The 22,608-nt window shown below is 40.5% G+C and overlaps 2 protein-coding genes across 2 annotated transcripts in view; one reads left to right on the top strand and one right to left on the bottom strand.

Moving 5' to 3' along the window:
• The window catches only part of SMYD3 (SET and MYND domain containing 3), a 1,005,705-nt gene that overhangs the window by 5,732 nt on the left and 977,365 nt on the right, over positions 1-22,608 (bottom strand). Inside the window, exon 11 of the mRNA XM_088474473.1 lies at positions 5,199-5,307. Coding sequence (XP_088330599.1) covers positions 5,199-5,307 — 109 coding nt within the window. The remainder of the gene's footprint in view (positions 1-5,198; positions 5,308-22,608) is intronic.
• LOC148521871 (uncharacterized) lies at positions 12,462-18,600 on the top strand. Its single transcript, XM_088474448.1, has 4 exons — positions 12,462-12,495; positions 13,820-13,875; positions 17,512-17,887; positions 18,125-18,600. Exons 1-4 carry the CDS (start codon positions 12,462-12,464, stop codon positions 18,598-18,600), a joined length of 942 nt encoding a protein of 313 aa, XP_088330574.1.

Below are 22,608 nucleotides of genomic sequence, written 5' to 3'. Positions count from 1 at the left end.
GGAATTCAAGACATTTGAATATTTTGAGACCAAATAAGTGTTATGTTCATTGTGAGCAGATTTTAGCACATTTGCCATATTGGATTTTAGCTGTTTGCAAATTGGTTAGTTTGCCAACATGATAATTAATTGGTGTGGCAGTATGCAAGGATAACATTCTACCCAGGGGGTTTCACTTTCTATTTATTTATTGTTTTTATACCAACATTTCCCCACATTTAGTCAGTTTGAAACCACTAAAATCATCATTATCACTTATTGATAAGACACCACCAAACTTTTCAGTAAGTTTGGTAAGCCTAGTAAGCAACACCAGGAGGGTGTCGTGTTGCCTGGGTGTCTTAGAATTTGAAATTAAAGAAAAGGGGTTGTACTGTAAGGCTCACAAAGAGAATAAGTTCAAATAAAATTTTACTTTTAATATATATTGTATAAAAATATCCCAAAACAAGAGGGATAAAACAGTGAAATATATCTAGGTGAGACTTAACTGACAATACACGTGTTAGTACAAACATAGAAAAAAGAAGAAATAATTATAATAATGTGAACTACACATAATTAAAAAGCATGGTCCACTGATGCTGATCAATCTTATTGAGATAATCTATTATAGTAGGATATACTGAGAGTAAAGTTGTATTGCTTCAACTGGACCAGGATGTTAACTGATTATTAAATTATGTGATACAAGTCTATAATTGACTTAACCTTCCTGTTTGTACCCTGGAACAATTTTTGTGAAGCAAAATGACTCCCTAAAATCTTTATCAGTGCATAATTGTGCAAGAAAATCAAAATTGTATGACTAATCTTACACCTTAGATCTCAGAGACAATCAATCCAATTATTCTAGAGGGAAAAATCCTCAATTAATGTCAACAGAGAGTGTTTCTTATTGAGATCAACTGAATTCACAGCATATATGACATAATGTCAAAATTTTTGATCGCAAAATTATATATGCTATCTAGCACTTATATATGTGCTGATTGCAATACTGTAACTATTGATATAAAAACAAACAATCATAAGTCTTAATATTTGCAAATAATGTTGCAATATGACATTGGTAATTGACAAAATAACAGTTTCATCTGGTTGTTAACTGCTGGCGAGATTGGCTTTTATAGCTAATATTGCTGCGGTTCAAAGATTCATAAGATCCTAATTGTGTTGCATGAGAATTGCAAACTGATAAGAATAGTCATGATTAAGTTGACAATAATAATATCTCATTCAATATGAAAATGTTTAATGTTGGAACTGTCATAAATATACATAATTGGTTACAGTTCAGTAATGCCTCTGTCAGTATGTAAAACTGATGGTATATTTGCGAGCCTCTGAGTGTATCATAAATCTATTAACATTGTTTAATATTATGATTGGTGCTGTACTTCATGCTGTGATTCAGACGGTTCTGACTGCTAAAAGATACACCAGTAGCTATTGAGGAATTGGTTAATTGTATTTTTCCCAGCTCTATGGTAATCTTAGTCAGTTAGAGCCATTGCATAATATGCACACACAGTTTATCAATACAGATTGCAATTAATCTAAATGTAAAGCATCGTGGACCCGCTACCACGCCAACGCACGTTTCACTGTCAACAAAAGCTTTGTCAAGGCTGGACCCCTTTTCTTTCTTTTCAAAATCTATGATCAATTTTGGTTGACTAGGGCTGCACCCCCATATCCAGATATATGATTCACTTGACTTTATTTGGGGTTTCATTTACAAACAATTGAGTGTGCAGATACTCCCCTATTTTCCTGCCCATTTTATGATTGCTTGGGTGTCTTGTAAGACCGCATTGGCTGGGCACATCAGACCAGGTACAGGGGTATGAAGAAGGAGCATCTCTTCTATATAGTAGTGCCCAAACAGAGTAGCATAAGATAGAGCTAGGATGGGTAGGTTTTCTGACAGTGCTTAAAAGATTGAAACTGGGGGAGAATGTGATCAGGCAACATAGGCAATTCCATTATAGGGGGACAGCACGGGCAGTCTTCAAGGCAGGAGTGGGCAGTGGAAATTAGTGATGAGACGAAGAAAAGGTCAGAGGGATATCTAGGAGGTTTTGATGGAGAGTATCTTGAAGCAAAGCCAGAAGTGTATGAGGGGGAAGCTCTGGTAATGGATTTGGAGGTGATGGTATGTAGTTGAATTGGATTCTGGAGATTATGGGGAGCCAGTGTAGGGATTTGCAGAGTATCACTGTGGATGAAAAATGGCAAGAGAGGAGTATCATTCTCACTGTGGTGACTGATTGAAGTGAATATGTTAGTGGGACCGGGGAAGACCAGATAGGAGGACATTGCAGTAGTCAAGATAGAAGATAATGAAAGAATGGATAACAGTTTTGGCACATTGTGAGTGACAAAAGGGAATATTCTGGCAATGTTTCGAAGAAGGAGGTGACAAGAGCGTGCAAGGGACTGGTAGTGTGGAGTTGAGAACAGAGTCAAAGAAGGCACCAAGGCAATGAATACAGGGGACTAGAGAAACCGTGATGTTGTCAATGGTAAAGGAAACTTGAATGCAGTAGTGACATCGAGAAGAAGGATTATGATGAGCTCAGTTTTGGCCTTTTATAAATCACCTTATGTAATAGAGTGAGATGTCCCAAAATAAGCAGAAACCTGTCATTGTAAAATGAGAATTGACGCAAGTAGCAGCTTTGATATTTTTCAACTTTCAATTATGTCTCCAGATGTAATACTGTACGATATTAATTTCAAAATTGTCAAAAACACAGATGAAAAATAAATTGGGTCCCACTGGTTTCTGCCAGTTCTAAGCTGATGGCACTGTTGGACATCTTCCGATCTTGAAGGGAAGTAAGCATGATGTGTCTTTCATCTGATGCACTAAGTTTCATTGACCGACCACTGCGTCTCCGGTCTTTAACGTTGCCCGTTTCTTTGTGCTTCTTCAAAAGAGCTTGAACAGCACATCTTGAAACCTCAGTCTGCTTTGAAATATTTACTTGGGAGAGACCTTGCTGATGCAGTATAACTACCTTGTGTCTTGTTGATGTGCTCAGTCTTGCCATGGTGCATGACCTGTGACATGAAACTGTCTTTCACAACCTCGCCTTTGAAGCAGCGTTTGGCCGTTCCTCACCCAGTTTTAGGCCTCCTACACAGCTGTTTCTGTTTCAGTTAATGACTGTGTTTCTATCTACATATCAACATGATGATCATTATCAACTGTTTGGTATGATTGGTTAATCATACACCTGCCTATAACCCTACAAAATCCCTGACTTTATGCAAGTGTAATTAATTAGTTGATTGATAAAAATGAACTATTAACGCTTCTATTATTGAAAGCATTCGTACTTTGCAGCATTTTTTTGACACTTGCCTAAAACATATGTACGGTACTGTATATTATATTATATATATATATATATATATATATATTATATAAATATATATAATATATATATATATATATATATATATATATATATATATATATATATATATATATATAGATGATCAAGTTTTAATATGGTTTAAAAAAATATTTTTTATATAAATAAAGCCTTTTTTTTCTGGGACCTACCACTGCTATCAGCAATATGAGATAGTGATAGCAATTAGAGGCTCATGACTTTTTTTAAGTAGTCTTCCCTATACTTTGCATGGGAAAGATTTCAGTGCAGAAATATGGTGAATGGTTCCTACAGTTTACCTTTCCATGTATTGGGAGAAAGACGTTAATTCACATTAATAATTTAACCTAGTAATCTGTATACTGGTTCTTTTCCATTTACCATTTATTTATTTATTTTTTACCATTTAATTAAGCAGACATTTATGTTTTAGCAAATGAACAACTTCTTGCTCTTGTTTTTATATTACAATTGCTACAAGTTACAGTATGAAAGTCAACAGAGATATGATAATAATGGTATCTGGGACATTTAAAGGATGCTGATCCTGCAAAGGAATAATTCAGAAAGTGCTGAAGGGCAAAATTCTTTTGTATTCTATATGCAATTATATGTGAAAACAGTGACTTGCAGCTACTCAGCGTTATCTTCATAAAGAGCACTGTTTGGCATTTTACTATTAATAAATTAGCCATGTCAAAAAGTATTGAATAAGTAAGTGACTGGCATAATTTTAATGCAAAACTGTTGTGACTTTTTTGTGGTTCCTTACATGCTTTCCATTAGTTGAACAGTATATAGTTTTCTAGGCAGTGGGCTTTTGTTTTTTAAATTTATTTATGATGTTGGTAATTAAAATAAGCTAGATCTAATAAAACATTTGCAGAAAAAAATAATCTTTTTAGATAACAGCTTTTAGATATTTAACTTACATAATTAAACTATTCAGTTATTTATTTTGTTGGGAGTTATCATGGTAGGACCATGTATCACAATAATACAAAAATAATATATAAATATAAATATATATATAATTATATATATTCAACTCTATTTTTAAACTGGTTGTACTATTTGCCAGCATTAAACAACCAATCGCTGTATGAAATGAATATGGCTGTGACGCACTTTAGACTGACAGAAGGGCATTTGGAATGATGGTGGGAGGTGGTTGGATGGGAGTAGGTCATGTGACAGTTTCTCTTGCTCCCACAGAAATGTCTGCGGTTATGTCTCATCACAATAGATACAGTGATTGGCAGTTAAGTGCATAGACTGAGCAAGCGAATAAATACTTTTATGTTTTAGTTTTACTATCAAGACAACTCTGGGCTCCATACAACCCTAAAAGCACCCACACACGGAGCGATATAGCGGACGATCCAACGGTTTGGAACAATATCGCAGTTATATCGTTCCGTGTGTGGGCATGATATCGTCTGCTGCACGCTCCCGTGGGGTCTGCAGAAGCGATGCACAATTCTATGATGGCTATGCGGGAGGGGGGCCGGCATATTTTACGGTCGGGCACCAGAGATAGCTCCATGTGTGGGGACTGCCCGATACGTCCGCCGCCGGGCCGAGGATCGCATCGCTGGGTACACATCGTACCATGTGTACCCAGCTTACGATTCAGTTTCTAGCCCCACACTTATACTGAAATGTGTCACTTGAAGAGGCATCTAGGAAGTATGTATTATATTCTCCCCCCAAAAAATGTAAACAAACATAATATAATATATACAAACAGTCGGCAAGAACAATCAAATAGGAATAGAACATTATACTGACCTTCTTAAGTGTTTCCATAGCTTGACTAAACATGCCCAGGTGAAGCTGCAGCTTGCCCACTTTCATCATCTGAACTGCCCGTACTGGGTGGTAATTTGAATAGTACATGCTAAAATAATAGGTATTATTTAGTTAATAGTCATATTCTGTGCATAAATATTTTATGTACTTAAATATAAATCCTGTAATGGTCTAATATGTCTTGCCTGTTTTAAACATACATTTATAGAGTGTATAGTGCATACATATACATACATATATACATTGGTGAGGTCAGCAGTTTTTTTGGGGGTGATTCCAAACTCGAAGGCATGAACAGGTTGCAAATGGTTGTCAGGGTACTAGTGGTAGGTTGGACTTAACCATGGTGCATATTTCCGCCACTCTGCACATCTAGGAGCACTTCTTTGTTACAGAGACTTCTCACTATACCAGAGAGTAGTTGTGCACATTGAAGTTTCATTGTCATACAAAGGTATCAGTACAATGCACTTTGCATTGTGCTTAGTAAATGACCAGCATACTGTACCACTTGTAGCACATGCTAGGTTATATTAATGAGCTTATAGCAGTGGTTCCCAAATTGTGCGCCATGGCTCCCTGTGGTGCCTCAGGACATTTGCAGGGGTGCCTCATGTTGTTTATGGTCAATTTAATGTAAATTGTTTATGGTCAATGTAATGTAAATATATGTACAAAAAGAAGCACAGTCCAGTCCACCACCACATAACTGAACCTAAGGATGACAGATAAGCACAATTTACTTCACTTTACTACTGTACTACATTTTTTTCTGAATTTCTCAATAACAAACCTTTGGCTTAGGGGTGCCGTGAAAACAATGTTGGTAGTCTAGGGCGCCATGATTTTAAAAAGTTTGGGAACCACTGGCTTATAGTCATGTCTGTAGTCCAGTTATATAGAACCAGGCTAATTTAGAGAATAGAATAAAACATACAATCATGTACGTGTACAGTATATAGACATGTAGAGGATTCATACTGTATTATTACATGACAAATTAACAATCCATGAACGCAAATTCTTCAAAATATTCATTAATTATATTAATTTATTTTAAAATAGTTGGAAATATGTGTGTACAGTTTAGTACAGTTCCTGTACACAACAGCGGATGCCCTGAGACTATAGGGAATGAGGTCTCCCTGGAGGAGTAATATGGAGTATGTGCAGTAACGTACTCCACCTTCAACAAAAATGACCTGTTAAAAATATGGGGCTTGTTCACAAAAACATTTTCTTTCCTATTGCAGCTTGAAGATTACCCAGAGAAAATAATGTAGACAGTACTTTGAAGTATCATCTATATGTTACATATACGGTGTCTTTGCCTGTGTGGATAACATATGTGGCCCAGCATAGAAATTAATTTATCACTATGCTGTTCTCAGTGGCTTTCACTGCAGAGTAACACTCATAGGGGCCTATTTATTATATGCCGCATTTTAAATTTGCTTGGGATGTATAAAATTGCACAAATTTAGTGCGCTCACATCTCAACAAGGAGCTGGAAGCAGAGTTATAGCTTATGCTATCACTTTGCTTTAGAGTTCAAACCCAGTATTGTACATGCTCAGCTTCTGGGTTGCGCAAGTGGCAGTGGGGGCGGACAGGGAGGGACTGGAAGGATATTTCTCCTGTAAAATAGAGTGAAAGAGTGCCCCATAGGCAGAGCCTTATAAAACCTGATAGGATATTTGTTTACAACACTATACAAAAGTGCTAGCAAGGGTGGCTGGAAAGCTCTGCTACCACTAGCTAATGGCTGCCTATCTCAGGTAGAGATGAGTAGTTCTGTTTTACGGGAAAACCCGGACACACCTCAACTTGGGATTCAGATCCAAAACCAAGCAAAATGTGATTTTCCCAGTAATCTCAGATAGTGCGCATTTTGGATTGCATGTAATAGTCCGGCCATCGTGATTAAGCACCATTTCACAAAGGAGAGTGTATGGAGATGGTGTGGAACAGACACCATTAGAGAGAGTTGTAGGTAGATGGGGTGGCAGAGAGGGTGTAACAGACTGCAGGCATCTTTGTCACTGTGTATGTTTGTCAGACACTAGCCCCACACTCCGGACCCACAGTGGCAAGAGTGAGAAGACTATTTTTTAGGGTGTGCAAGCAGTATTCCCGTGACAGACCAGTACTCCAGTGACAGACAGTGTGACACTGTCAGCCCATACACAAGGCGTCATGTAGATTCCCTCCTCACTCCACTCCAGACACTACCAGTCATCAGTCTCTGTGCCTGGTCATAGAGTATTATTTGCCATGTGAGTGTGGACTGTATATTGGAGAAAGTCCTGGCTAGGAGGAGACGGATGGGAGGTTTGCAATAAGAAATGATACTCAGGGCCTTAACTGGGGTCGGGAAGATTTCTACTGTGTGACATAATGTGTAAGGGGTGGATTTCTACTGTGTGGCATAATGTGTAAGGGGTGGATTTCTACTGTGTGGCATAATGTGTAAAGGGTGGATTTCTACTGTGTGGCATAATGTGTAAGGGGGGATCTCTGTGTAAGGGGTAGATTTTTACTGTGAGGCATAATGTGTAAGGGGGGATTTCTGCTGTGTGGCACAATGTTTAAGGGGGGATTTCTACTGTGTGGCATAATGTGTAACAGGGGATTTCTACTGTGTGACATAATGGGCGGAATTCAATTAATTCCTGCCCCCATCACGCCCAACGGAGCTATTCAATTCTTCCTCCTGTCAGGCACGATCAGCTGCCAGCGCTACATTTCAGCCCCTGGGGGGTGAGAGCTGAAATGTGCGAAAAGTGACATGTTTGGGCGCCCAAACATCACTTTTCGCGTTTGGGTCCAGCACTTTGGTCGGGTTTAGCTGCTTTACGTGGCTAAACCCGATCACTTTGGGCGCGATCAGCACGAAAATCTGGAACAATTGCATAGCGGCCCGCGAACTCCTGTCACTTTAGACGGGAGATGCGGGCCGCAAAAACAATTGAATTCCGCCCAATGTGTAAGGAGATATTTCTACCTTGTGACATAATGTGTAAGGGGGGGATTTCAACTGTGTGGCATACTGTGTAAAGGGTGGATTTCTACTGTGTGACAATGTGTAAGGGGGAGATTTTTACTGTGTGGCCTAATGTATAAGGGGGGCATTTCTACTGTGTGGCATAATGTGTAAGGGGGGATTTCTACTGTGTGACATAATAAGTAAGGGGGGTTTCTACTGTGTGGCATAATGTGTGTGTGTGTGGGGGGGGGGATTCTACTGTGTGGCTTATTATAATTATTATCATTTATTTATATGGCGCCACAAGTGTTACGCAGCGCCTTACAAAGTACATAAACAAATAGGTTGTCCAGTGACTTACAGTACAATACAATACAGGACAGGGGCATGGATAATATACATTGCTATATTTGTGACCATAACACCCAGATAAGTAACCAAGTGTTAGGTGCCCTAGTGGGGAGTAAGGAGCAGATGAAAGCAGAGTAAGGAGAAGCACAAGAGGGTAGAGGGCCCTGCTCGTAAGAGCTTACATTCTAAAGGGGAGGGGCAGACAAACAGGTGTGACACAGAAGGGGTAGGCAGGGAAGAAGGAGCATGTAGCAGCAAGTTAAGATGAGAGCTGAAAGACATTGATGAAGTAGTGGGTCTTGAGAGCCCATTTGAAGGATTGTAGAGAGTTGGAGAGTCTGATGGGAAGAGAGAGAGTTCCAAAGGTGGGGGGCAGCGTGGGCAAAATCTTGGAGGCGGGAGTGGGAGAAAGTAATCAATTGCCATGAGAGGCGGCGTGCATTTGTTGAACAAAGAGGGTGGACAGGAGAGTGAAGGGAGATGAGGTCCAAGATGTAAATGGGAGATGAATGGGTGAGGGCTTTGTAAGTGAGTGTGAGAACCTTGAATTGGGTTCTGAAAGGGAAGGAGAGCCAGTGGAGAGCTTGTAGGAGAGGGGAGGGAGATGTAGAGCTTTTAGAGAGGAAGATGAGCCGAGCAGCAGCATTGAGGAATGACTGGAGAGGGGAAAGATAGGAGTTGGGGAGCACAGATAGGAGGAGGTTACAGTAGTCCAATCTGGAGATGACCAGAGAGTGTATGAGGACTGGAGGTTACAGTAGTCCAATCTGGAGATGACCAGAGAGTGTATGAGGACTTTAGTAGCATCCTGGTAGCATTTCCAGGTTCTGATCCTGGAAATATGTTTAAGACAGAAATGACAGGATTGCGAGAGATTCTGGATATGTGGTTTGAATGAGAGGGAGGAGTCCAGGATAACTCCAAGATAGCATACTTTGGGGCTAGAGGATACAGTTGTGCCATCAATTGATACAGAAATGGTGGGAAGTGCGGTTATGTTGGGAGTGGGAAAATTATCAGCTCAGTCTTGGACATACCAACACAATAATTATCAGGCGCAATAAATATACAGAAATAGTTTTTTAAAAACTAAATTCGCTTGTAATTAATTAGTTACACTGTTATTTAAATTGCTGCTCCTACTTGAGTGTATCTGTAACACTCTCAGAGAAGATGCTAAAACCAATCTGCAATCATATTACAAACAAAAAGGAGCGAAAATCATTTTAAGAAACTTTATTATATCCATTTGGACATTCAATTAAATAAAATCAAAAAAATACAACACACAGCATATATTAAAAACAGTATATGAACGGATTAGAAAGATATAATAAATTATACATAAAAATTTATTACTCTCCCCTCCGGCTTAATGCAATCCAGAATAAGATCTCTGAAATATCCACAAATAATAAATATACCAGGAAATAGTTCCTTAGATAGCAAAAGTCTTGGGTGTTTCAATCCAAATGTTATGTTTATGCTTTATCCAGCCTTTTAGTAATGATTCTTGTGGGATATTAATAGGTGATGAGGTGAAATCACTGCTACCTCCCCATTCATAAGGTCTCTTTAATGAGTAATTTAAAACCCTTGACTGAGCGTGGATACATCCAGTCCGGCTGTAATAAAAATCCAAAGTTCTTACCGCTGAATACAGTCGTCGGGCAACTCACTAGATCCAAAGAGCCTGATTGATTTATATTTATATATCTTTATAACAACTATTTATTAATTAAAAGTTCTTCTCTGTTGTATGCCAGACAACCTATTATTCTCTTAGGGCAGATTCTGTCCATTTCTGTGAGTGTATATGTATGTAAATGTGCATGTGTATATGCGTACGTTGTGTGTATATCCATGTATATGTATAACTTCAAGAGTTGCTTCTGGAAAATTTTGATTTTATTTAATTGAATGTCCAAATGGATATAGTAAAGTTTCTTAAAATGATTTGTGCTCCTTTTTGTTTGTAATATGATTGCAAATTGGTTTTAGCAGTCTTGGACATATTAAGTTTAAGAAATCGCTGGGACATCCAGGAAGAGATAGCAGAGAGACAGTTGTAGATATGAGTGAGGACAACAGGGAGAGAGATCAGGGGAGGAAAGGTAGATCTCAGTATCATCAGCATAGAGATGATATTGGAGGTCAAAAGAGCTGATGAGTTCACCTAGTGAGGATGTTTAGAGTGAGAATAGGTGAGGTCCAAGAACAGGACCTTGGGGATTAACTACTGTAAGAGGCTGTGGAGTCATGAGAGGAGACAGAGAAGGATTGGTCGGAAAGGTAGGAGGATAGCCAGGAGAGGGCAGTGTCATGTAGACCAAGGGAGTGAAGGATTTGCAGAAGGAGAGGGTGGTCCACAGTGTCAAAAGTAGCAGAGAGGTCAAGGAGAATGAGCCTAAAGTAGTGACCCTTGGATTATCAACAAGGAGGTCGTTGCTAACTTTAATGAGGGCAGCTTCAGTGGAGTGGAGAGAATGGAAGCCAGACTGAAAAGGGTCAAGGAGAGAGTGGGAGGAAAGAAAGGTGGTAAGGTGGTTGTAAGCAATATGCTCAAGGAGCTTGGAGGCAAAAGGGAGGAGAGTGATGGGACAGTAGTTGGAGAGAGTGTTAGGAACAAGGGTTTTTAAGAATGGAGGAGACAAGGGCATGTTTGAATGCAGAAGGGACAGTGCCTGATGATAGGAAGAGATTAAAGAGGTGGGCAAGATGGGAGCAGGCAGGAGAGAGGTAGCGGAGGACACGTGAAGGGATAGGGTCAAGGGGGGAGGTGGAAGGGGCGGAAGACCGGATGAGGGACATGACTTCCTCTCCAGATACAGAGGAGAAGGATGTCAGAGTCTGTAAAATTGATGGGGAGGGGTGATCCGGGAAAGGAGGAGGTGGAGAGCTGGGGGACTGGTGGGATATGATATCCTGACGTATGGAGTCAATTTTAGATGTAAATTAGGTAGCAAAGTCAATAGCAGAGAGCAAGAAGGGGAGACGAGGAAGTGGATGGGTGGAGGAGAGAGTTACAGTTGGTGAAGAGATGCTGTGGATTTGAGGACTGAGAGGAGATGGTTCTTGAAATATGACTGTTTAGAGAGGGAAAGGGCAGCACTGTAGGATGAGAGCATAAATTTGAAATGGAAAAAAAGCTGCCTTAGAGCGTAATCTTAAATGTCACTCAGCGGTTCGTGAACACTTTTGCAGGTATCTGGTACATTTGGAATGCCAGGGTTGGCGTGGATCTGCGTGGGTGATCGCCGGAGCAACAGAGCAACAGCGTCCAGAACAGAAGTAAGGGAGGCATTGTATAGGGAATTGGATTGTTCAGGGCAGGAAAGAGACTGGATAGGGGAGAGAAGTGAGTCAAGCTGGGAGGAAAAAGAAACGGTGTCAATAACCTCAATGTTACACTTAGTGATGGTGGCCTTAGGAGGTAGAGGAAGGGAAGGAGAGAGGGATAGGTTAAAAGAGGTGATGGTCAGAGAGGGGGAATGGGGAATTGGAGTAATCAAAAATATCACAACAGTGAGTGAAGACCAGGTCAAGTGAATGCCCACTCACATGGGAGGGTGAGGGGGTCCATTGGGGGAGACCAAATGAAGACATGATGGTAAGGAGTTTGGAGGCAGAGCTTTCTGTGGGGATATCAATGAGAATATTGAAGTGACCTAGGATAATAGAGGGAAGGTCAGAGGGGAGAAAGTGAGAGAGCCAGGAAGCAATGTTGTCAAGGAATTTGGAAGGAGGGCCAAGGGGACGGTAAATGACAGCTACTCTCAGATGTACTGGCTGGAAGAGGCATATACAGTAGCATGAACCTCAAATGTAGAGAAAGCAAGGGATAGTTCAGAGGGTAGGAGTTGGTAGGAGTAACGAGGGGATAGAAGGACCCCCACACCATCACCATGGCAACACCTGGGCTAAGGGGTGTAAGAGAAGGTGAGGCCCCCAGGAGAGAGCAGCAGGGTAAGTGGTGTCAGAGGGTGAAATCCAGGTGTCAGTAATGGCTAAGAGATGCAAGTTTTTGGAGATGAAAAGGTCATGGGTGAAAACGAGTTTATTATAGACTGATCTGGCATTCCAGAGTGCACAAGATAGATGGACAGTGTTTGTGGGATAGATATAAATGAGATTATCAGGGTTGCTGTAACCAGAGTTTAATTTGGGTGACCGAGATGAATGTAGTGTAGAGATTGTGTGGAGACCAGTGCTGTGAACGGAACTGGTAGGTGGTTGGCAGGGAGGGAGTTTAGTACCATGTGGATGGAGGTGGGGTGAAGTGACATGGAAAGAAGGTTTGGAGGAGGGATTAGCAGTGGGGTAGTAGGACCCAGGAGGGCTAGAAGAGAATGAAAGTGGAGTAATGGGACAGGAGGAGGGGAGATAAAGGAAAGAGGAGGTGGAGGAGACAAGGGGGAAATGATAAAGGTGGAAGGAGGGGGCAGAGCAGAGGATTATATAGACACTGAATGGAGGGGGAAGTGGAAGAACACATGATAATGGTGTGGAAGAGTTGAATATGGGAGGAAAACTAGATGTAGGAATAAAGTATGAATGTGAGATAAGTACAGGAGATTTGCAAAGAATAAAGTAAAAGTACAGTGGAGGAAAAGGTGCATGTACAATTACCAAATTTTATTACTGAGCAGAGGAAAAGTTGAGATTTAATGAGGAATAAATGGAATATTAAAGTAAACTGTATTAGAAGACAGATAACAGGCTAGGCAATGAACTAAAATAGAAAGACATTATTTCTAAGAAATAAACTGAAATACAGTATGCTAGAAGGGTGTTTGTGAAACCAGAGAACCAGTATAATATTATTTTTTATTATTATTTATTTATTACCAGTTATTTATATAGTGCACACATATTCCGCAGCGCTTTACAGAGAAAATCTGGCCATTCACATCAGTCCCAGTGGAGCTTACAATCTATATTCCCTATCACATGCTCACACACATACACACTAGGGTTGTGTTCGGAGCCAATTAACCTACCAGTATATTTTTTGAGTGTGGGAGGAAACCGGAGTACCCGGAGGAAACCCACGCAAGCACAGGGAGAATATACAAACTCCACACAGGTAGGGCCATGGTGGGAATCGAACCCATGACCTCAGTGCTGTGCAAGTAATATTAGCAAGTAAAGTGTAAGTTTATATAGTAAATAAACAGAGTCCAGTGATGAACGTCCAGGTTGTGCAATGATATTGTGAGCTTACGTTTCTTGATTATACTTTGTCCAAATATTCTTGTTTTAGAATGGTTTGAAGTTAGAATGGTCTCCTTGTGTTTAATGCCGATTTTAGACAGAAATGTAAGTGCACTTTTAAAATTATGCACTTCTAAATATTATGCACCAACAGCCAAGGCCTGCATTCTAACATTGAAACCTTAAATAGTGATTGCTGGCATGTGTATGCAATGATTACAATCAACTCCCAATACCCTCCCACTAATATGGCTAGCAATACATTTCCTAACACAAACAAACAAACAAGGAATACCACAAAAGCTAATAAGAACTAGGTCTAGTTATCTATACACTGAGCAAATAGTTCAAAATTAGATATTCTGCAGCAATGATGGAGTATAAATTACCTAATATGCAGTGCACTGAGCAAATACTTAAAAATGAGATATTCAATAGTTCAAAATGAGGCATAATTTGTAAGGGATGGGGATTTCTACTGTGAGGCATAATGTGTAAGGGTACAGTGGCGTAAGTTCATCCCAGATGCCCGGAGGCAAGTTATAATTTGGTGACCCCCCATATAGAAAAAGGGAAAATAAATATGGTGCATCTATCTATCTATCTATCTATCTATCTATCTATCTATCTATCTATCTATCTATCCGCACAAAAACACTAATATAGAATATGCGAATTTATTTCTATTAGGCGTATTTACTAAAGTAAATTTGCAGGAAATCCCCCTCCCCCTTTTCAGGTATATACAGCTATGCGTTAGTCACAGATAAAATAGTGACCTGTATAGTGCAATTAGTATTAGAGTCCTCCTGATAGAGGCAAAAGCCATTTGCTACTGTGGTGGAACTACAAATCATAGAATGCTCAGTCTACTGCTGATTGCGTCACATGCTGGGAAGTTGCTTCACCAAAGATCTGCCCCTAGACTCAGTCACTGGTGCCCCAGGCCCCCGCCCCCCATGCCTTCTTACCCGCAGCTCCATTTGGTGCATCCTTGTTGACATCCAGCTCCTGGAAGATCTGCAGCTGCTCTTATGCTTGGGTCCATGGCTAGAGCTGCTACCAGAGTCACACTGGCATGAGAAGCTGCTGAGGAGCAGCGACATCAATGAGCAGGGACAGGCTATAGATAGATGGAAGCAGCATCTGATGGTCTGACATGGAGCCCTCCACTAGTATATGGTTATGGTAGCTTCTCAGGTGTCGGGAAGAGGTGCCATGTATTGGGCGGCCATGACGGTACACTCCGGGTACATATTTACAGCCCCAAGTGGGGTGAATATATTGTGGGCAATGGAGGAGGTACCCCTTCAATGCTGGCGTTCGGCGGCAGGCCCCTCCATTGTCTCCCATAGTTCTGCCCCTGGTAAGGGAGAGGAGATTTCTACTGTGTGGCATAATGTATAAGGGGAGGGAATTTCTACTGTGTAAGGGGGGGATATCTACTGTGTGCCAGAATGTGTAAGGGGGAGGAGATTTCTACTGTGTGGCATAATGTATAAGGGGAGGGAATTTCTACTGTGTAAGGGGGGGATATCTACTGTGTGCCAGAATGTGTAAGGGGGAGGAGATTTCTACTGTGTGGCATAATGTATAAGGGGAGGGAATTTCTACTGTGTAAGGGGGGGATATCTACTGTGTGCCATAATGTGTAAGGGGGAGGAGATTTCTACTGTGTGGCATAATGTATAAGGGGAGGGAATTTCTACTGTGTAAGGGGGGGATATCTACTGTGTGCCATAATGTGTAAGGGGGAGGAGATTTCTACTGTGTGGCATAATGTATAAGGGGGAGTGAATTTCTACCATAATGTGTAAGAGGGGATTTCTACTGTGTGGCATGACATCTTTCCTGTCCATAAAGAAAGTGTGCCGAGTGCGGGAGCTGAGAGAGGCGGACCTGTTAGAGACAGCTGAGACAGGCAGCCGGCAGGGCTGCAGTGAAGGAGCTGGGTGCACCATTGCTGATATAGACAGCAGAGGGCTGCCCAGCAAATAAAAATTGGTTGGTTCTGCCCCAGGGCACACTGCGCTCTGTGCGGCACCACCCTAGTTAAGGCCCTGAAATGACTATAATAAAAACACTATGCTGCCAGTATTGTGAGCACATAATTTTAACTGTTGATACATCCATGTGTTGTTCGATAAAATAATACTTTTCCATTGTTCATTTCTTGTACAAGCCCATTCATTACACATAACGGTTTCTGAATTCAGCCAATTGATAATAAAAATCTGAGGCTTTAAAGGCTATTAAACAATTTACAGTGCACATAGAATGGACATTTGTTGCACAATTAACAAAAGAGCAATCATAATTAATTTAGCAGGTGAGAAATATGCCAAGTTCTATACAAAACAAATGGACAGATGGATTTAAATGCTAGAATAAAAAAGTCTTATATCCTGAAGGATGTGTGTATTAATAGTAGCAAGAAAATGCTTGTAATGAAGCAAAAAGTTAACAGATTTGTACTGCTACCTACAGCTGAAGGCAGAAATATTCATTAAACAATGTTTATATTAACTGTGCAGCTAGTACACCTGCTTTAATTTACCGATAACTACTTAGTTCATGCAGCATGGAAAGGAGCCAATGTCTAGCGACAATGGGCCATATTCAATATGGGGTGAAAAGTCAGGGGATGACGTCATATTCGCCTATTTCCAATATCCCCGTATTCTATTACATTGACTTTTCACCGGTGCAAAAAGTCAATGTAAAAAAATGGGGATCATTTTTCACCAGCCTTTAGCAGGTGAAAAAATGTGCAGAATAGGGGTTTAGGGGTGCAGGCTTAAAAAAATAGCATGCACCCCTGGGAATGGTCATTAAAAATGATCTGTGTCAAAAAAAGTTAAAAATGCGGCAGGTGTTTTAAAGAATGCGGGTGGTAGCGGCAGGAGCATTTTTGAAGAATTTGAAAAATGCACCTTAGGGACTTAAAAATAGGCTTGCACCCATTTTCATGTACCCCAAATTTGTTGCACCTAGTTTTTTTTTGGTTGAAAAAAAACCTAAGTGCTCTTCTTCATCCCTTCTTCCCTGTCGGGAAAAAAAACCTGCCACGGCTATTTAAAAAACATACTTACCTTATGCAGGTCAAAATAGGGGTACCCATAATGATCCCACATGTCAGGACATCATTAGGGGGGTCCCTGGATGCTTTCCCAAAAATTCAAGAATTTTTTCCAATTCTTACCTTTCCGCCGGGTCCTGTTTTTGCTAAACGTCATCACAGCCACTCCCCGGACACTCCCAATCCTCTATTTTCAGCTGCATATGCGGAGATGCAGAAGGCTGAAGTGCAGGCATGGTGCTCCTCACCATCAAAAGTACAGTGTAAGTACAGTGCTGCCACCCATGTATATCACATCACTGCCCACCAATGTGTAAAGCCTGCATGCCACGCATGTGTATAGTCACCACTGCCCACCAATGTGTACAGGCCGCATGTCATGCATGTATATAGTCACCACTGCCCACCAATGTGTATAGGCCACATGTCACACATGTATATAGCCATCACTGCCAAACAATGTGTACAGGCTGCATGTCATGCATGTATATAGTTACCACTGCCCGCCAATGTGTACAGGCCGCATGTCACACATGTTTATTACCCACACCACTGGCCACTAATGAGTGGATACTATACATTTTTATACAAAAAATGTTCTTGATTTTCAAAAGACAACAAAAAACATTATTAAAATAAATTATTTTTAACACAACCGTTAGGTATACGATTTATATCAAGCAAAAGAGTGCCTCTGCCGGATAAAAAGCAAAGATTATTCCAACAAAGTTAAGAAAAATCAGGCACTACAAGAATTGCTCATGTATAGTAGAGCCCAAAACATTGATGCTGACATACTATGGGTCATGAAGAAGATCCAACATTTGAGAACAGTCTTTTTGAAGGAACACAAGAAATATAATGAAGCGCAATGTTCTGGAGTGGGGGACGATGAAGTCCAGAAACCATCATTATGGTACTATAACCTACTCCTATTCACCCTGGAGCAAGAGCCCAAGAAAACTTCACGGAGCTCATTGGAACCATACTCACCTGAGGAGTTGGAAGAGGAGGAAACGGAGAGTTTGGAACTTCTAAGTAGACACAGTGCAAACACATCCTGCAAAATGTTGTTGTTTTTTTTTTTTAATTAAGTTTTCCTGCCATGGCTCTTTCACCGCTCCATTAAAATAGATCAGGTAATCCTCCCAGACCTTTTTTGCACGTGCAGAGGCTCCAGCCACAGAAGTCCACTGATCAATTTCATCAATGTGGTATGTGGCATCTGGCACTGCTGTAAATGTTGCCCATTTGTTGCATGTTCTTCCACATAAGAAAATTATTGCATGGACTTAACTGTAACTTTGCCACACCCCACGACCAAGCGGAGAATGGCAGCCAAATCCAGTTCTGGTCCGAGTAGGTCAGAACAATTTTTGAAGCATGCAGAGGAGTGTCTTCAGAAGCCCCTGGATAAATTAGAAATTTTTGGCTTGAATATCACCAGTGAAATGTGTGAAATGGAGCCAGTCAAACAACTCCATTTCAAGTGTCTGGTATATGACACTATGGTACGTGTGCTCGGTAACCAATTGACCGAGCGATGTGCCATAGTGTCAGATACTAGACAACAACCCACTACACTGGCCTCCAGCATTGGCTCTATCTCACCTCACCCACCGACCTATCTCGCACCGCCTATCCCTACGCCACCACCAACCTATCCCAACACCTCTTCAAGTGGATTGTACACAGCCATGTTGAGTGCACAGTCCACTCTCCACCGCAACCCCAGTTTTTATAATTTGTAATTTTTTCTTAATGTTTTTAAGTGCTTAAAAAAATGGTTCTTGAACTTTTCTTGGGCTCTTGAGATGGATAGGACTTGGTCATTCGTATCATATGGATGGTTATTGTACTTCATTTGCCTAAGCTACTGAACATTGTGAATGCATATATTTCTTGTGTTCTTTCAAAAAGACAGTTCTCAAAATCTCTACCTTCTTCTGATCCCAAGTCATGTTGGCATCACTCTGTACTGTACATGAGCAACTGTTGAATTGCCTGATTTATTTGACTTTGTTGGCGTAATCTTTGCTTTAGAGGCCTTGTTGCCTTGATATAAATTGATGAATCCAGTTACACCAGATTCTATGTTCTTTGAATTTCTTTCATTTAAAAAAAATAAATAAATAAATTTAAAAGTGTTGTGCACCATATTTAGGTGGCCAGCAATAACATATAGGGGGCACCCTGTGGTGGGCAGCAATAGCATATAGGCGGCACCCTTTGGTGAGCAACAATAACATATAGGGGTCACCCATAGGTGGGCAGCAAGGTATTACATTGGTATCTTTATCCCCTCCTGAAGCCTGTCTGTCTATGGAGGTGATCGCGGCCTGTATATTCGGATTAAGCGAGTATAGCACTGCCTGTCTACACCCAGTATATGCCCGTCCAACATCCCTACCCACCAATGTATAAGCATGCCAGCCATTATATGCCCCATTGTACCCCTGCCCACCAATTTATAAGCATGCCTGCCATTATATGCCTCCTTAGTACCACTACCCAACAATTATGCATGCCACCCAGTATCTTAAAATATATTATAATATATGGACAATATATATTGTTTTTATTATAAAAAAAACTTCATTTTGTAAGCAAAAAAATCAAACACTCTTTTCACTAGTAGAGTAGAGACAAAGCACACACACACCTTGTCAAATGTTAATGTTTTTAACTTTGGGTAAGTTAAATTTTTGTTAAGTTCTTTATTTTATGGAGTCATCCTGCCAGGGCACTGCCCCCTCTCCATTGAAATAGGTCAGGTAATCCTCCCTGACCTGTTTAGCACGTACAGAGGCCACTTGTTGGGTGTTCTTCCTCCTCATGAAATTATGCAGGGCACAGCATGCCGACACAATCCACTCTATCTTGTCCACACGTAGGTTGATGGGTGTGTGGAATATCCTGAAGCGACTGCTGAGGATGCCAAACGCGTTCTCCACAATACAACGTGCCCTAGAAAGCCAATAGTTGAAGATACGCTTCTCCTAGGTCAGCCCCCTTTGCGCTTACGGCTTCATGATGTGCTTGTGCAGTGCAAAGGCCTCATTGGCAAGTAACACAAAATTTAGTCCATACTTGCATATCTCAGCAGTAGGTAAATTGAGCCTTTTAGAGATGAGCCTCATGTAAAACACGGTCTCCCTGAAGGACCCACCATCCGAGGCCCGTCCATTCTTGCCAACGTCCTCAAACTCAAAAAGAACAAGAGGAAAACTGAAATGTCCCATGTAGTGCACAGAAACTAAAACATAACTTTTATTGTTTAATAATTAATACCATAATGTGAAATGCAGCGAAAATAAGTTAAAACATAGTAGTAGTGTGTTATTATAAAGTAAAGAAATGTGATAAAAAAAAAGCCGGGCACTTGCAAGTTGCAACCTCTTTATATGTCACAATAAAATTGTTTGGCTTATTTATTATGTATGTGTAATATGTGTCTCACGTTAATGGGAAAAACAAATCCCTATACATATGTATACTTAGTATTCATATACAGTCAGGTCCATAAATATTGGGACATTGACAGAATTTTCATATTTTGGCCTCTATTCACCACCACAATGGCTTTGAAATGAAACAAACAAGATGTGCTTTAACTGCAGACTTTCAGATTGAATTTGAGGGTAATTACATCCAAATCAGGTGAACGGTATAGGAATTACAACGGTTTCTATATGTGCCTCCCACTTTTTAAGGGGCCAAATGTAATGGGACAAAATAAAGAATCCTAAATCTATCTTTCACTTTTTAATACTTTGTTGCAAATCCTTTGCAGGCAATTACAGCCTTAAGTCTGGAACGCATAGACATCACCAGACACTGGGTTTCATCTCTGGTGATGCTCTGCCAGGCCTCTACTGCAAATGTCTTCAGTTCCTGCTTGTTCTTGGGGCATTTTCCCTTCAGTTTTGTCTTCATCAAGTGAAAAGGAATTACAACGGTTTGTATATGTGCCTCCCACTTTTTAAGGGGCCAAAAGTAATGGGACTATCAACTCAAAAGCTATTTCATGGACAGGTGTGGGCTATTCCCTCATTATTTCATTATCAATTAAGCAGGTAAAAGGTCTGGAGTTGATTCTAGGTGTGACATTTGCATTTGGAATCAGTTGCTGTCGACTCTCAATATGAGATCCAAAGAGCTGTCACTATCAGTGAAGCAAGCCATCATTAGGCTGAAAAATCAAAACAAACCCATCAGAGAGATAGCAAAAACATTAGGTGTGGCCAAATCAACTGTTTGGAACATTCTTAAAAAGAAAGAACGCACCGGAGAGCTCAGCGACACCAAAAGCCCCGGAAGACCATGGAAAACAACTGTGGTGGATGACAGAAGAATTATTTCCCTGGTGAAGAAAAACCCCTTCACAACAGTTGGCCAAATCAAGAACACTCTCCAGGAGGTAGGTATATATGTGTCAAAGTCAACAATCAAGAGAAGACTTCACAAGAGTGAATATAGAGGGTTCACCACAAGATGTAAATCATTGGTGAGCCACAAAAACAGGAAGACCAGATTAGAGTTTGCCAAACAACATCTAAAAAAGCCATTACAGTTCTGGAACAACATCCTATTGACAGATGAGACAAAGATCACCTTGTACCAGAGTGATGGGAAGAGAAGAGTATGGAGAAGGAAAGGAACTGCTCATGATCCAAAACATACCACCTCATCAGTGAAGCATGGTGGTGGTAGTGTCATGGTGTGGGCATGTATGGCTGCCAATAAAACTGGTTCCCTTGTATTTATTGATGATGTGACTGCTGACAAAAGCAGCAGAATGAATCCTGAAGTATTTCGGGCAATATTATATGCTCATATTCAGTCAAATGCTTCAGAACTCATTGGACGGCGCTTCACAGTGCAGATGGACAATGACCCAAAGCATACTGCAAGAGCAACCAAAGAGTTTTTTAAGGCTAAAAAGTGGAATGTTATGCAATGGCCAAGTCAATCCCCTGACCTGAATCCGATTGAGCATGCATTTCACTTGATGAGGACAAAACTGAAGGGAAAATGCCCCAAGAACAAGCAGGAACTGAAGACATTTACAGTAGAGGCCTGGCAGAGCATCACCAGAGATGAAACCCAGCGTCTGGTGATGTCTATGCATTCCAGACTTCAGGCTATAATTGCCTGCAAAGGATTTGCAACAAAGTATTAAAAAGTGAAAGATAGATTTTAGGATTGTTTAGTTTGTCCCATTACTTTTGGCCCCTTAAAAAGTGGGAGGCACATATAGAAACCGTTGTAATTCCTACACCGTTCATCTGATTTGGATGTAATTACCCTCAAATTAAATCTGAAAGTCTGCAGTTAAAGCACATCTTGTTTGTTTCATTTCAAAGCCATTGTGGTGGTGAATAGAGGCCAAAATATGAAAATTCTGTCAATGTCCATACTATATTATAGTCCGGGAGTAGTTCTCATTTACCCTGTAACATTGTGACAGGGTAAACTCACTTTGTCCCAGTGATTATCAGTAACCAACTCAGCTAATAGCATACAGTAGGTGATGATTACTTATTTGAAGGAGCAAACTATTTTTATTGTAAAAATTTATTTATATCTTTTCATTACAATAACGATAAATGCTGATTCCATCATCATCTTCAACATGGATCTTTATACCAGCATTTACACATTTAAAAATGGTAGGACACCTAAGAGGCATAACTTGTGATCTAGACTGCATCTCAAGGTGGCATTCTACATATATGTGTGCACACCCCTACTGCATT

This window comes from Taudactylus pleione, unplaced genomic scaffold (assembly GCF_031769625.1).
Source record: "Taudactylus pleione unplaced genomic scaffold, aTauple2 ptg000154l, whole genome shotgun sequence".
NCBI classification, from domain to species: domain Eukaryota; kingdom Metazoa; phylum Chordata; class Amphibia; order Anura; family Myobatrachidae; genus Taudactylus; species Taudactylus pleione.
This window is presented reverse-complemented; position numbering and strand designations above follow the sequence as displayed.

What these genes read in the sequence shown, in the direction of transcription:
- LOC148521871 (XM_088474448.1), top strand. Translation starts at nt 12,462, where the DNA reads ATGGCAACACCTGGGCTAAGGGGTGTAAGAGAAG. An exon ending in TGCCGATTTTAGACAGAAAT is followed by an intron (nt 13,876 to 17,511) that starts GTAAGTGCACTT and finishes CACAACCGTTAG; the next exon opens with GTATACGATTTATATCAAGC. An exon ending in GGAGAGTTTGGAACTTCTAA is followed by an intron (nt 17,888 to 18,124) that starts GTAGACACAGTG and finishes CTTCCACATAAG; the next exon opens with AAAATTATTGCATGGACTTA.